Here is a 16,231-nt window from a genome sequence, read left to right as displayed (position 1 = left end):
TCAGGACCCCCACAGGACCCCCACAGAGCAGGTATTATTTAGGTGGTGGATGATTCTCAGCACTGCAGTGACACTGACGTGGTGCTGGTGTGTCAGTGTGTGTTGTGCTGGTATGAGTGGATCAGAGTTTTTAAACACCTCACTGTCACTGCTGGACTCAGAATCGTCCACCAACCAAAAACATCCAGCTGACAGCGCCCCGTGGGCAGCGTCCTGTGACCACTGATGAAGGTCTAGAAGATGACCGACTCAAACAGCAGCGATAGATGAGCGATCGTCTCTGACTTCACATCTACAAGGTGGACCGACTAGGTAGGAGTGTCTAATAGAGTGGACAGTGAGTGGACACGGTATTTAAAAACTCCAGCACAACACACACTAACACACCACCACCATGTCAGTGTCACTGCAGTGCTGAGAATCATCCACCACCTAAATAATACCTGCTCTGTGGGGGTCCTGACCATTGAAGAACAGCATGAAAGGGGGTAACAAAGCATGTAGAGAAATAGATGGACAACAGTCAGTAATTGTAGAACTACAAAGTGCTTCTATATGGTAAGTGGAGCTGATAATACGGAGGTGGTTGATCAGTGTACATACACACAACTCTCAGTGCACAACAGTCGATGCGACAAACCAGACGAACTCTAGTAACCTGACAGACTGGACTCATCTGGCTCATCGATTTTATCTACCGAGTTTCATAACATAAATTCTAATCGACGTATAAATACAGTAAATATCTGAAATGATTGTAAACACACGATTGCAGAGCTCGGAGAAGCTACAGCACGATGCTGGCAGCGTCCACGTAAAAAAAGGTCCGTGTTTAGATTTGAGCGGAACTCTAGAGCTCCTCAAATCAAAAGTCTTGAGACGAGTGTCTCACATCATGTTAAAATCAATTCCTGTAGATATTTTTCGTAGATTTAGCTTCATGAACAGGTAGCTGATGCAGTAAACTACTAGATGCCTGTTATTGGTAGACATGAAAGGTCGATGCCGCTTAAAATTGCACGACCGTCGTTCCGAGCATGACGGTCGGCACTTTAATATCGACAAGATCAAATCGCGTAGCTGCGGTAAATTGCACAAGCCCACTAGTTCCGGCATTCAGGTTCAAATCTGCAGCGTCGCTATCGGCCGGCGGTCTCTACAGAGGGGGCGGGTCACTAGAGGCCTCGTGACGGACAGTGTTCCTTGAAGACCGGACCCACTTTGACGCTGACCGTTGATAAGAACATGAAAATGAAATGTAAAGAATCCAGGTAGCTAACATTGTACGTAATACACACTCAAACACAGCGGTCAGTGTGAGAGACCGTCCGTACTGGCGGTCAGTAAAATAGTTCCGCCTCAGAACTCACACGGACACTGAAGCACGATATCTGAAGCAGCAGTGTGAGGCGGGATTGTTCCGGGGTGTGTCCTGTAGTGTCCTGTAGTGTCCTGTAGTGTCCTGTGGTGTCCTGTAGTGTCCTGTGGTGTCCTGTGGTGTCCTGTAGTGTCCTGTAGTGTCCTGTAGTGTCCTGTGGTGTGGTGTGGTGTAGTGTGGTGTCCTGTGGTGTGGTGTGTTGAGGTGTGGTGTGGTGTGGTGTCCTGTGGTGTCCTGTAGTGTCCTGTAGTGTCCTGTGGTGTCCTGTAGTGTCCTGTAGTGTCCTGTAGTGTCCTGTGGTGTCCTGTAGTGTCCTGTAGTGTCCTGTGGTGTCCTGTAGTGTCCTGTAGTGTCCTGTGGTGTGGTGTGGTGTGGTGTCCTGTGGTGTGGTGTGGTGTGTTGAGGTGTGGTGTGGTGTGGTGTGGTGTCCTGTGGTGTCCTGTAGTGTCCTGTGGTGTGGTGTGGTGTAGTGTCCTGTGGTGTCCTGTGGTGTGGTGTGGTGTGGTGTGGTGTGTTGAGGTGTGGTGTGGTGTCCTGTGGTGTCCTGTAGTGTCCTGTGGTGTCCTGTGGTGTCCTGTGGTGTCCTGTGGTGTCCTGTGGTGTGGTGTGGTGTAGTGTCCTGTGGTGTCCTGTGGTGTGGTGTGGTGTGGTGTGGTGTGGTGTGGTGTGTTGAGGTGTGGTGTGGTGTGGTGTCCTGTGGTGTCCTGTAGTGTCCTGTGGTGTCCTGTAGTGTCCTGTGGTGTCCTGTGGTGTCCTGTGGTGTCCTGTGGTGTGGTGTGTTGAGGTGTGGTGTCCTGTAGTGTCCTGTGGTGTCCTGTGGTGTCCTGTGGTGTGGTGTGTTGAGGTGTGGTGTGGTGTGGTGTCCTGCGGTGTCCTGTGGTGTCCTGTAGTGTCCTGTGGTGTCCTGTGGTGTCCTGTGGTGTCCTGTGGTGTCCTGTGGTGTAGTGTCCTGTGGTGTCCTGTGGTGTGGTGTGGTGTGGTGTGGTGTAGTGTCCTGTGGTGTCCTGTGGTGTGGTGTGGTGTGTTGAGGTGTGGTGTGGTGTGGTGTGGTGTGGTGTCCTGTGGTGTCCTGTAGTGTCCTGTGGTGTCCTGTAGTGTCCTGTGGTGTCCTGTGGTGTCCTGTGGTGTGGTGTGGTGTGTTGAGGTGTGGTGTGGTGTGGTGTCCTGTGGTGTGGTGTGGTGTAGTGTCCTGTGGTGTCCTGTGGTGTCCTGTGGTGTGGTGTGGTGTCCTGTGGTGTGGTGTGGTGTAGTGTCCTGTGGTGTCCTGTGGTGTGGTGTGTTGAGGTGTTTGTGAGTGTTGATTGGATTGTCCTGCTGCATTCTGACCGCAAGGCTACATGCAGTCCACCACGTTGTTCGAGCCCTGGCCCACGTCTCGAATCTGACCGATGTGTGAGGCACAGACGGCCACGCCCGCTCCCGCCCGGCAGTGAGAGACGGAACCCACCAGCTCCCACCTGAACACAGACGAAGAACATGTTCAATTACAGGCAGGAATAGAGACCTGACGGCTTGTGCGGCTAAATCAATACAGATGACAGACAGATATACAGATGGATAATTAGACAGACAGACAGGTAGACAGATAGATAGACAGACAGGTGGACAGACAAACAGATAGATAGACAGACAGAGTGATGGATGGACAGACAGACAGATACAAAGACAGATAGATAGTTGGAAAGGTAGACAGACAGACAGGTAGACATACAGACAGACAGACAAATATATTGACAGACAGGTAGACAGATATATAGATAAATAGATGGACAGACAGACAGAGTGATGGATGCACAGACAGACAAACAGATAGATAGACAGATAAATAGACAGACAGATAGTTGGAAAGGTAGACAGACAGATAGATAGATTAACAGATAGACAGACAGACAGACAGACAGATAGATAGACAGACAGACAGGTAGACAAACAAACAGATAGATAGACAGAGTGATGGATGGACTGACAGACAGCTACAAAGACAGATAAATAGTTGGAAAGGTAGACAGACAGGTAGACAGACAGACAAATATATTGACAGACAGGTAGACAGACAGACAGACAGATATATAGATAAATAGATGGACAGACAGACAGAGTGATGGATGCACAGACAGACAGACAAACAAATAGATAGACAGATATATAGACAGATAAATAGACAGACAGATAGTTGGAAAGGTAGACAGACAGACAGATAGACAGACAGACGGACGGACAGACAGACAGATAAATAGACAGATAGATAGTTGGAAAGGTAGACAGACAGACAGATAGACAGACAGACAGACAGACAGACAGATAGATAGTTGGATAGATAGATAGACAGACAGATAGACAGACAGATAGACAGACAAACGGACAGACAGACAGATAGACAGACAGATAGATAGACAGACAGATAGACAGACAGATAAACAGACAGACAGATAGATAGTTGGATAGATAGACAGACAGATAGATTGACAGAAGGACAGACAGACAAACAGACAGAGTGATGGATAGACAGGCCGACAGACAGACAGACAGACAGACAGACACAGAGTCACATTAGTGTGTAGATGGATGGATGGATGATTATAGGGTGGGGTGTGACATCTGACCTGTTCATGCGCGGCTCGAAGGCCTCCACCGTGTTAAGGTAGATGTTGCCGTTGTGCCCGCCCACAGCGAAGACCCGCCCCATCACCGTAGCGACACCGACTCCGCCCCGGGGCGTGGTGAGCTCAGACACGTACTCCCAGCGGTTCCTCCTGGGATCGAAGCACTCGACCGAACTCAGCGGAGAGTTATCGTCAAAACCACCTAAACACACGGAGAAGATACGGGGTCACCGGATAAAACGTGTCTGTATAGACGCCCGGCCGGCTGACAGCACCGCTCAGAGTCAAATTTAATTTAATCTTATTATTTTTTCAATTCTCATTAGCCGCTTTATCCCAGTCACCGGGAAACACTGGGAATAGCCTGGACTGGGCGCCAATCCATCACCCCTCCTCCTCAGACACAGTCAATTATATCAGTGTACACCGATCAGCCATAACATTAAAACCACCTCCTTGTTTCTACACTCATTGTCCATTTGATCAGCTCCACTTACCATATAGAAGCACTTTGTAATTCTACAATTACTGACTGTAGTCCATCTGTTTCTCTGCATGCTTTGTTACCCCCTTTCATGCTGTTCTTCAATGGTCAGGACCCCCACAGGACCACCACAGAGCAGGTATTATTTAGGTGGTGGATCATTCTCAGCACTGCAGTGACACTGACATGGTGCTGGTGTGTTAGTGTGTGTTGTGCTGGTATGAGTGGATCAGACACAGCAGCGCTGCTGGAGTTTTTAAACACCTCACTGTCACTGCTGGACCGAGAATCGTCCACCAACCAAAAACATCCAGCCAACAGCGCCCCGTGGGCAGCGTCCTGTGACCACTGATGAAGGTCTAGCAGATGACCGACTCAAACAGCAGCAATAGATGAGCGATCGTCTCTGACTTTACATCTACAAGGTGGACCGACTAGGTAGGCGTGTCTAATAGAGTGGACAGTGAGTGGACACAGTGTTTAAAAACTCCAGCAGCGCTGCTGTGTCTGATCCACTCACACCAGCACAACACACACTAACACACCACCACCATGTCAGTGTCACTGCAGTGCTGAGAATCATCCACCACCTAAATAATATCTGCTCTGTGGTGGTCCTGTGGGGGTCCTGACCATTGAAGAACAGCATGAAAGGGAGTAACAAAGCATGTAGAGAAACAGATGGACTACAGTCAGTAATTGTAGAACTACAAAGTGCTTCTATATGGTAAGTGGAGCTGATAAAATAGACAGTGAGTGTTAATGTTATGGCTGATGGGAGTAAATGCCATATCAGACACCAGTGCATATTAGTTTAGAATTTATACAGATCGTCACAGAATGTCTTATATCATTACTGCGGTAAATCCAGTAACAGAAAGATGGCAGGAGAATCCGGGGAGACCGAAAGTTTATGTTTCCCTCCAGAAATTTACAGTAAGACTGATTTGAGACGCAGGATTATATGTGACCAATTCAGCATGTTTGTATGATTACAGTCTATAAAGATCATGTGTTCATCCTGCTGTTCGGTCACTGATTCACAAACCTGCACTCGCTCCCCCCTCCCCCCCCCCCCCCCCACGTTACTCGCAAACCAAAGTTCAGCTCCTGTTACGCAACTCGGAAATATAATATAATGCCGGAGTTGAAACTGATCCAGGAAATTCTTTTAGATTCGGATCTGACCTGAGTAATTGGACACGGGTGGAAGTTCGGCCTTGAACTGAATCATATGATCAATAAAGATTTTATGAATATTAAAAGAACTCGTCACGCACACACATGATATTTACTGCAATTAAAACTGCACTGGGTAGGTTTTTTTTTTTTTTTTTTTTTTTGCCTTTTCCCCTTTTTTGTTCTCCCAAAACAACCACTTTGGTTAAGTTGACTATCAGGCTGTCTGATGTTCCCCTTTTCTGGGGCCTGATGTCCTCCTGTTTGAGGTCTAATGCCTTCCGTTTTTGGTTCTGATGTTCCCTTTTTTGGGGGGGTCGAATGCTCTCCTTTTCTGGGGCCTGATGCCCTCCTTTTCTGGGGCCTGATGCCCTCCTTTTCTGGGGCCTGATGCCCTCCTTTTCTGGGGTCTGATGCCCTCCTTTTCTGGGGCCTGACGCCCTCCTTTTTTGGGGTCTGACGCCCTTCTTTTTTGGGGTCTGATGCCCTCCTTTTCTGGGGCCTGATGCCCTCCTTTTCTGGGGTCTGATGCCCTCCTTTTCTGGGGCCTGATGCCCTCCTTTTCTGGGGTCTGATGCCCTCCTTTTCTGGGGCCTGATGCCCTCCTTTTCTGGGGTCTGATGCCCTCCTTTTTTGGGGTCTGATGCCCTCCTTTTCTGGGGCCTGATGCCCTCCTTTTTTGGGGTCTGATGCCCTCCCTTTCTGGGGCCTGATGCCCTCCTTTTGTGGGGTCTGATGCCCTCCTTTTCTGGGGTCTGATGCCCTCCTTTTTTGGGGTCTGATGCCCTCCCTTTCTGGGGCCTGATGCCCTCCTTTTGTGGGGTCTGATGCCCTCCTTTTCTGGGGTCTGATGCCCTCCTTTTCTGGGGTCTGATGCTCTCCTTTTTTGGGGTCTGATGTTCCCTTTTTTGGGGGGTCTGATGCTCTCCTTTTTAGGGTCTGATGTCTTAAATTTTGGGGTCTGATATTACCCCTTTTTTGGAGTCTGATGTTCCCCTTTTTTGGGGTCTGGTTAACTCCTTTTTTGGGGTCTGATGTCACACTCATTTTTGGGGTCTGATGTTCCCCCTTTTTGGGGTCTGGTTAACTCCTTATTGGGGTCTGATGTTCCCAATGTTGTTTTTGTGGTTTAAAATGTACAGCAATTAAAACTGCACTGGGTAAGTTTAAGCTTTGCTTATTTGGTTGGGTATTTTTGGCATTTTTTCCTCTTTGTCCTCCCGAAACAAGCGCTGTGGTGCGGTTGACTTATGACCAGGCGTTAAGAATTGAAGAAGAGGAAACGATTGACCGTACCTACAACGTACAGGCAGCCGTTGAGCTCGCTGACTCCGTTTCCGGCGCGTCTCTGTCCCATCTCTTGAACGTCGCTCCATTTGTTGAGGTGCGGGTCGAAGTGCTCGACGCTAGACAGGGAGGCTACGCCGTCGTTCCCTCCCACGGCGTACACGTAGCTCTGGTATCAAACAGCAACACACGGGTTTGTTTATTTATCATACACACTATATAAGGACAAAAGTATGAGGAGCTCATCGGACATCCTATTTTACTTTATAGCTTTAACACCAGTGATGTCTCCTCTGGGAAGCCTTTGGAGTGTGTCTGTGGGAATTTGTACCCATTCAGTCAAGAGTCAGTCAGATCAGTCACAGCAGTACAAATGTGACCCTGACATCACACATCGCTCTTACCCCCAAGGCCACGGAGCCCACCCCTCCTCTGGGGGTGTTCATGGGGGCCACGGCGCTCCAGCGGTCAGCCTCGATATCGTAGCGCTCCACGTCGCTGAAGCAGGAGTTATCGTCCAGACCTCCGATGGCGTAGATCGGACCCCCCAGGGTGGCCAGTGCTATGCCTCTCCTACACACAAGAACACAAGCGTGCATGCGTTAGTGGTGTTGGTTAAATACACCATTTAAATGTATTTAAAGTAATTTAAAGTCTATTAAAAACCAATTAAAATGCATGACAGTAGAAATGTTGAGTTATGGAAGGACTTGTTGTATAAGCTACGTCATGGGGTGCTTATCAAAGTTTATAGTGTGTGTGTATAGGTTTATTCCTTTTTTATTCCTGCTTTACGGGGTCTGATTCCCTCGTTTTTGGGGTCTGATGTTTCCCTTTTTGGGGTCTGATGTTCCCCTTTTTTTAGGGTCTGATTCCCTCGTTTTTGGGGTCTGATTCCTTCGTTTTTGGGGTCTGATTCCCTCGTTTTTGGGGTCTGATTCCCTCTTTTTTGGGGTCTGATGTTCCCCTTTTTTGGGGTCTGATGTTTCCCGTTTTGGGGTCTGATGTTCCCCTTTTTTTTGGGTCTGATTCCCTCGTTTTTGGGGTCTGATTCCTTAGTTTTTGGGGTCTGATTCCCTCTTTTTTGGGGTCTGATGTTCCCCTTTTTTGGGGTCTGATGTTCCCCTTTTTTTTGGGTCTGATTCCCTCGTTTTTGGGGTCTGATTCCTTAGTTTTTGGGGTCTGATTCCCTCTTTTTTGGGGTCTGATGTCCCCCTTTTTGGGGTCTGATGTTTCCCTTTTTGGGGTCTGATGTTCCCCTTTTTTTTTGGGTCTGATTCCCTCGTTTTTGGGGTCTGATTCCTTCGTTTTTGGGGTCTGATTCCCTCGTTTTTGGGGTCTGATTCCCTCTTTTTTGGGGTCTGATGTTCCCCTTTTTTGGGGTCTGATGTCCCCCTTTTTGGGGTCTGATGTTCCCCTTTTTTTAGGGTCTGATTCCCTCGTTTTTGGGGTCTGATGTTCCCCTTTTTTTAGGGTCTGATGCCTTTCTTTTTGGGGTCTGATGTTCCCCTTATTTAAGGGTCTGATTCCCTCGTTATTGGGGTCTGATTCCCTCGTTTTTGGGGTTTGTTGCCCTCATTTTCGGGGTCTGATGCCCTTCTTTTTGGGGTCTGATGTTCCCCTTTTTTTAAGAGTCTGATTCCCTTGTTTTTGGGGTCTGATTCACTCCTTTTTTGGGATCTGATGTTTCCCTTTTTAGGGTCTGATACCTTCCTGTTTGGGGTTTGATGCCCTCCTTTTGGGGGTCTGATGTTCCCCTATTTTGGGATTTGAAGCCCTCTTTTCTGGGGTCTGATGTTTCCCTTTTTGGGGTCTGATGTTCCCCTTTTTTTTGGGTCTGATTCCCTCGTTTTTGGGGTCTGATTCCTTAGTTTTTGGGGTCTGATTCCCTCTTTTTTGGGGTCTGATGTTCCCCTTTTTTGGGGTCTGATGTTCCCCTTTTTTTTGGGTCTGATTCCCTCGTTTTTGGGGTCTGATTCCTTAGTTTTTGGGGTCTGATTCCCTCTTTTTTGGGGTCTGATGTTTCCCTTTTTGGGGTCTGATGTTCCCCTTTTTTTTGGGTCTGATTCCCTCGTTTTTGGGGTCTGATTCCTTCGTTTTTGGGGTCTGATTCCCTCGTTTTTGGGGTCTGATTCCCTCTTTTTTGGGGTCTGATGTTCCCCTTTTTTGAGGTCTGATATCCTCCTGTTTTGGGGTGTGATATCCGATTTTGAAACTAATTAATGATTAATTAAAGGTGAAGTGTTGCTGTATTCCAAAATGTTTAATAAAATAACAAGATTTTTAAAAAATCTGGCATCAATTGATGGCAGAAAATGTAGCCAGATGCATTATGGGGATTATAAAACCGTATTACTATCAGGTACCGTTTAGTGTTCATGGACGCCTTCATCATCCATTTGTTGGTGAGCGGGTCAAACACCTCCATGTTCCCCAGGTGCTCGCTGCCATCGTGGCCGCCCACTGCGTACACCTTCCCTGTGGAAACATCAAGTGTTCCAGTGCCCGACCTTTGCTCATTATTATTATTATTAGGACTAAAGAGACGGGTGCAGCAGGTCGCCCTCACCCCCCACAGAGATGACTCCTACGTGTCTACGCCTGCTGTTCATCTCCGGGCCGAGGAACCAGCTGTTCTTGCTGATGGCGTAGCACTCGATGCTGCGGAACGGATCCCCGGAGCCACCGCGGCCCCCGACGCAGAACAGCACGCCTGTATCGGGACGGAGGTCAGAACCACAGCGTTCATACCGGCAGGTAGATTTGGAGCTACCACTGCAGTGACCACGCCGGGCGCGGCCGTTCTCACCTGCCGTGTGTTTGCGCGGGGTCGTACGGACGGAGTACTCGAAGTCGGGTACGCTCTTGTTGCTCAGGTGGAGGTGATAGTTCCTGGCCTCGTCCAGCAGGTCCCGGCAGTTCAGGTTGGCCTTGATCATTTCCTCTTTGGCCACGGTGCCGGTCAGAAAGTCCACCGGGAGCAGCGGGAGACGCACCTACAAAACCAGACACGATCAAAACGACGTTTCCTTTATATTTTATATTCACTCACATTTTTTACTCACTCACATTCACTTACTGCCAGTATCTCATTCCCAGTCTCTAACTCCCAGTCTTTCACTGCCAGTATCTCATTCCCAGTCTCTAACTCCCAGTCTTTCACTGCCAGTATCTCATTCCCAGTCTCTAACTCCCAGTCTTTCACTGCCAGTATCTCATTCCCAGTCTCTAACTCCCAGTCTTTCACTGCCAGTATCTCATTCCCAGCCCCTCATTTCCAGTCTCTCACTCACAGTCTTTTACTCGCAGTCTCTCACTCTCTCATTCCGTCTCTCACTCTCATTCCCAGTCTCTCATTCCCAGTCTCTCACACACATTCCCACACTCCCAGTCCCTCACTCTCTCATTCCGTCTCTCATTCCGTCTCTCACTCTCATTCCCATTCTCTCATTACCAGTCTCACCCCCAGTCTCTCATTCCCAGTCTCTCACCCTCATTTCCAGTCTCTCATTCACAGTCCCTCATTCCCACTATCTCAACCCCAGTATCCCATTCCCAGTCTCTCACTCTCATTCCCAGTCTCTCATTACCAGTCTGTCACTCTCATTCCCAGTCTCTCATTACCAGTCTGTCACTCCCATTCACAGTCTCTCACTCCCAGTCTCATTCCCAGTCTCTCACTCTCAGTCTCTTATTACCAGTCTCTCACTCAGTCTTTTACTCGCAGTCCCTCACTCTCTCATTCCGTCTCTCATTCCGTCTCTCACTCTCATTCCCATTCTCTCATTCCCAGCGTCTCATTCCCAGTCTCTCACCCCCAGTCTCATTCCCTGTCTCATTCGCAGTCTCTCACTCTCAGTCTCTCATTACCAGTCTCACCCCCAGTCTCTCATTCCCAGTCTCTCACTCTCATTTCCAGTCTCTCATTACCAGTCTGTCACTCCCATTCACAGTCTCTCACTCCCAGTCTCATTCCCAGTCTCTCACTCTCAGTCTCTTATTCCCAGTCTCTCACTCAGTCTTTTACTCGCAGTCTCTCACTCTCTCATTCCCAGTCTCTCACTCTCTCATTCCCAGTGTCTCATTCCCAGTCTCTCACCCCCAGTCTCTCACTCTCACTCTCTGTCTCTCATTCCCAGTCTCTCATTACCAGTCTGTCACTCCCATTCACAGTCTCTCACTCCCAGTCTCACTCCCAGTCTCTCACTCCCAGTCTCTTACTCCCAGTCTCTCACTCTCATTCCCAGTCTCTCACTCAGTCTTTTACTCCCAGTCTCTCTCTCTCATTCCCAGTCTCTCACTCTCTCATTCCCAGTCTCTCACTCCCAGTGTCTCATTCCCAGTCTCTCACCCCCAGTCTCTCACTCTCATTCCCAGTTTCTCACTCTCTCACTCCCAGTCTCATTCGCAGTCTCTCATTTCCAGTCTCTCATTCACAGTCCCTCATTCCCACTATCTCAAACCCAGTATCCCATTCCCAGTCTCTCACTCCCAGTCTCCCATTCCCAGTCTCCCACACACTCACTCAGCTATCAGGAGCTCTTTACAAACAGTGACAGGTGGTGAGGATCAAACCCAGGTCCCTGTGCAGCACCCACTTTACCAGCTGTGCCACCTCTGGGACTGCCAGTGAATATTACAGGTAGTGCTGTGTGATGTGTTTACATGTCATAAACCGGTGGTACTCAAACTGCTGTACCGGGTGATACTCCAGGTGGCGCTACTGAACCGCCCACCTCCCGCAGCACTAGATAACTAAGTCCCAACACGAGCGATGATCAGACCTGAGACATGATCTGGTGCAGCCAGAGCTGGTGGTGCTGCGGATTAGCCTGGAGCCACTTGACGGCGGCCTCGTACACCTGCGTCTCCGAGTGGATGTCGAGCTCGGCGGAGTTCAGCAGGGTGGTCAGGTGCTGCGGCGAGACGCGGGTGAAGTCGTCGCTCTCCAGCACCCGCGCGAAGTGCTCGCAGGCGTAGCGGTCGGCCATGTCCATCAGGTCGACGCGGTGGTGGCTCTCGGCGAAGGTGCGCACGGCCAGGCAGTTGGACGGGTGGAAGTGGGCCTTCATGTACTCGCAGCAGGCCCGCGCCACCAGCTCCACCTGCAGGATGCAGGCGGCGTAGAGCAGCGGCTGCACGTTCTCCACCGTCAGCGTCAGGCGCGAGGAGTAGGCGAAGCGCACCAGGTCCTGTATGGCGTCGCCGTCGAAGTCGCGGATCTCGATCAGCTCCTGCTTGGCCTCGGCCATGTCGGAGAGGAACATGGCGCGGAAGTAGGGCACCACGCAGGCCAGGACCAGCTTGTGGCACGGGATCAGCCTGGTGCCCACCTTCAGGGACGGAGGAGAGACGAGAGATCAGAATTAGTCCACAGCTATTAACATGTAGATCTCCATGTCTCCACTCCACAATCTTTTGGAGTGTGTCTGTGGGAATTTGTGCTCGTTAGGTTTAAAGAGCAAACATGTAGTCAGGCACTGATGTCGGAAGAGCCGGTCTAGCTAGCAATTAGAGTTCCAATTCATCCCAAATATGTTCCTCCGCATCGAATTCGCACGTATAATTAAACCTACTATTCCAAATTTAATGCTATTTTCTTCGACTAGACAGTAGGGGTCGCTGTTGCATCTGTAAAAAAGTGGATCCCTATCCGACCTCACCTTGCTCAGACACCGCAAAGACTCAAACTTAGATCCCTGGGGCTGTGAGCCAGCACATTGCACTGCCGCACCACTCAAGCCTTTTTGTGCTTTGTGATTAATTCCCTGTGCTGGCGCAGAGGGGTTCCTTCTCGCCCCCTCCCGCCTCCTCAAACCTCGTGCGTCCTCACCTTGAGGGTGACGTCGCAGAGCTCGCCGTTTTCGTAGAACCGCCTCAGCGAGTTGTGAAAGTCCTTCCAGGCCTCGTGGGCCTCGAAGACGAACGATCCGTCGGCTTCGCACTCGGGGTCGGGCGTCCGCGGGGCCGGCTTCGTCCTGGCTTTGTGCTGCTTCGCGTCCTCCGGGGCCGAGTCGCTCGGTGCCATGGTCACTGGCGCGCCCGCGGGAAGCTGCGGGCGCACAGGGAGGACGAGAGCCTGGTGAGAGATGCAGATCACGGAAGCGACCCAGGCACCGGGCGTGGCCCTGGGTTAGAAAGCCGGCGGGTGAGAACGCAGCCGTATCTAAAGCATGCAGGTAAACACGACAACGATGTCCTTTCAGTCTACACATATGCACCGTGGTCAGGAGACAAAGCGCCCTACCCGTTCTGTACCGCAGAATATCAAAGACCCGCCTGTGAGACGCCAGGAAGCAGCTCTCTGATGCACATTAAGCTTTACTGAATGGACTCTGTTGTAGGACACTCACCTCATCGACATTCGTGGATTTCACAGCAAGCTCGTTCGCTCAAAGGCTTCTTGTTTCGTTCGCCAAGCTCCGTTTACTGGAAGCGGCTTCGCAGCTGCGGGCGTCCTCATCCTTCTTTTTTAACCTCCATGCTGAGAAAATGAAATAAAGAAAACTGGAGCACTCATTAATTGCTTTTGTTGACCCCCATGACAATAAATCCTGTGTAAACGCAAACACCCGAGTTCTCCTGAGCCTTCATCATTTGGGATTTGCAAATTCAAATACATTTCACAGTTGCATGAGGATCTTGGTAAGTCAGAGATGGGGGACTCGAGCACACACGGCGACTTCAGACTCGACTCGGACTCGCAAAAAATGACTAGTGGACAACATAGATCATTCTGATCGTGTCATTTTCTGCTCTCTAATAATAATAATAATAATAATAATAACGCTCCGGCCGTCTTAACCCGAAACGCACGCAATGTGTAAATGTTCCAGCCAGCTTCCGGCGTAGTGATCTTAAAATCTTGGAGTACCCTACGTAGTGCACTTCACAGGAACAGATGATGTGAATGGAACGCTCCTACAGAATCGGCGCTGATGGTTGAGAGACGCTTTCTGAACCGATCAGAGCTTCTGATTGTAATTGTTAGTAAGAAATGCTGTTATTTGCATTTATTCGGTTTGCGTCACACAGATGACGCGGTAATGAAACGCTCGATCGGCTTTCTAACGACTTCCTGTTTTACTTCACGGCCGGGAAAAGTTTGGAGGTTTTTAATTATAAGCACATTTACAAAATAACGGATTCTGTTCCTAATGGGACGCACGCTTATAAATGTAATAGCATCTGGAAGAACAGAAGCTCAGGTAAGCAGCGGTTATGATGGTTTTTGCTGTGTTTGGGATTTTGGCCGCTGTGCCGTGATTTGCAGTGAAAACAAAACGTCAGTTTAAGCTTTTAACTGGAACCTAGAAAGTAAAGACACGAAGTAAAACGGCTAAATACACTCGCTAACCTGTTCTTGTTTTTATCTGAATTTACAGATTATTTGTTTATTTCTACGCTACATTTCCAATATATGTTTTGTGTTTATTATATTGACTCAGACTCTAGCCTAAAGACCCTGGAGCCTATCCCAGCTTTTCAATGGGTGCAAGGCACACAGTAATACACACACACACACACACACACACACACACACACACACACACACACACACACACACACACACACACGCATTCACCTACAGGGCAATTCAGTGTCTCCAATTAACCTGACTGCATGATTTTGGACTGTGGGAGGAAACCGGAGCACCCGGAGGAAACCCACCCAGACATGGACCGCCTCGCCTAGGATTCGAACCCAGGACCTTCTTGCTGTGAGGCGACAGTGCTACCCACTAAGCCACCGCGCCGCCCTCGGTTGATATTACATATCAATACATAGTGAACATGCCCCTGTCCCAACTTTTATGGACTATGATACAGCTAGCAAATTCAGACATAAAACAATGACGTTTATTAGGTAAAACAGTCTATATTTGTACTCTTTTATATTGTCTTCTATTGAACACAGGTCAAATCATTGCTGTCTGTATTTAATGACCTTTTTCTACTGTCCAAACTTTTTTGGAACTGGTTTTGGACAAAGGTGTGGACACTTTGACCTCAAGTGTACATTAAATTATACCTTATACCTAAGTGTACAGATAATGAACCCAATTCTAATCCAATTCCAATTATTAGTGCAAATTAATACATGTAGTAATAGTGTTGTTAAATTTTGTGACAGGATAAATACATGTAGTCTGGTTTGTATAGCTCTGTACCGTTAGCATTAGCATCTCCCACAAAGAGCAGCGTTTACCCTTTCAACGTCGGAGCAAATAAACATTTACGATTTAAAATCTGAACGTTTACTTTTAAATAAGTTTATAACAGTGAAGTAAATGTACATGTAAACAGTATAAATCGATATTTTACCTCAGAGGAACGCAGTGCGTCCGTTTCCATTTGACGACCCAGCGGTTTGTTGTCAGCGGTCCTGCCGCTAAGGGTGCTGGGAAATGTAGTTCTACACCATAATGTCAAAACAAAACAAAACAAAACAAAATGGGTCTGTTTTTCTTTTTTTAAAGTATTTGTTGTTGTTTTAGGTACTGTGAATTTAAAGGGTAAACAGAATTACATGTAAAAGAATAGAGTTTGACGTAAAATCTTCGTGTTGTGAAGTAACCTGAATGACACGGTTAGCATTTCATTACACCTTATTAAACATGATCTTTTTAGAAGAAATGTTTTAATAATGAACATAAAATTACAAAAAATACGAAGTGATGCAATCATCAAATCATATTAGATACCGTGTGCGCTCCCAAAAGTATGTGGTCAAAAAATCTGATGTTTTTTATCATGTAATAAAGGTCAGTATAAGAGTTGTAGTGTGTAATGTGGGTTACACTTGATAAAATACAACTTGTTTTGGAGCAATTTGATGCATAATTTAAAAGCTATTGAAGTTATTAATATGCTGAATACTTTAAATGCTATTGAAGTTATGAATAAAAATCTGTTTTTTATCATGTAATAAAGGGTAAAAGTGTCAGTATAAGAGTTGTAGTATGTAATATTAATATGCTGAATACTTTACATGCTAATGTAATATTTGTCTTGTATGGATGGGTTCTGATAACTGCAGTTTTTATAAAATCCAATGAGGACATTTTGTACAAATAATGGTTTATCTTAAATATATAATTAAATCAAATATTATATAAAGCAAAACTGTTCAGTAGGAAGCAATGAATTCAGTGGTGCATCTTATGACCTATATACTGTATATATAATATATAATTTTTCCTAATATGCGTCTAAAGAATATCACACACATACTCCTTTAAAGTTTTGTTTAAAAAAACGTTAAGAGAATGTCCATATAACAAAGCAGTTTTTAACAATG

The 16,231-nt window shown here is 47.7% G+C and overlaps 1 protein-coding gene across 3 annotated transcripts; it reads right to left on the bottom strand.

The window, feature by feature from the left end:
• Nucleotides 1-2,697: 2,697 nt before the first annotated feature.
• On the bottom strand, nt 2,698-15,315 carry klhl8 (kelch-like family member 8). 3 transcript variants are annotated; one of them, XM_063011595.1, is made up of 11 exons: nt 15,256-15,315; nt 13,285-13,415; nt 12,765-13,059; nt 11,716-12,264; nt 9,741-9,927; nt 9,501-9,644; nt 9,298-9,409; nt 7,336-7,504; nt 6,941-7,100; nt 3,982-4,183; nt 2,698-2,835 (listed from the first exon to the last, which is right to left on the bottom strand). In XM_063011595.1, exons 2-11 carry the CDS (start codon nt 13,293-13,295, stop codon nt 2,712-2,714), a joined length of 1,953 nt encoding a protein of 650 aa, XP_062867665.1. In that variant the 5' UTR covers nt 13,296-13,415; nt 15,256-15,315; the 3' UTR covers nt 2,698-2,711. The 3 variants fall into 3 exon arrangements, with proteins under 3 accessions (XP_062867665.1, XP_062867664.1, XP_062867666.1); XM_063011594.1 differs by having other exon boundaries at nt 9,501-9,927; XM_063011596.1 differs by having other exon boundaries at nt 9,501-9,927; nt 12,765-12,983.
• Nucleotides 15,316-16,231: the final 916 nt, after the last annotated feature.

The sequence above is a fragment of the Trichomycterus rosablanca genome, chromosome 16 (assembly GCF_030014385.1).
Source record: "Trichomycterus rosablanca isolate fTriRos1 chromosome 16, fTriRos1.hap1, whole genome shotgun sequence".
In the NCBI taxonomy this organism is placed as follows: Eukaryota; Metazoa; Chordata; class Actinopteri; order Siluriformes; family Trichomycteridae; genus Trichomycterus; species Trichomycterus rosablanca.
This window is presented reverse-complemented; position numbering and strand designations above follow the sequence as displayed.

Excerpts from the sequence above, each read along its gene's own strand:
- klhl8 (XM_063011594.1), bottom strand. Across the intron at positions 9,410-9,500 it reads AGGAGTCATCTCTGTGGGGG|GGAAGGTGTACGCAGTGGGC; the intron begins GTGAGGGCGACC and ends ATGTTTCCACAG. Across the intron at positions 7,101-7,335 it reads TGGGCTCCGTGGCCTTGGGG|AGCTACGTGTACGCCGTGGG; the intron begins GTAAGAGCGATG and ends GTTTGATACCAG.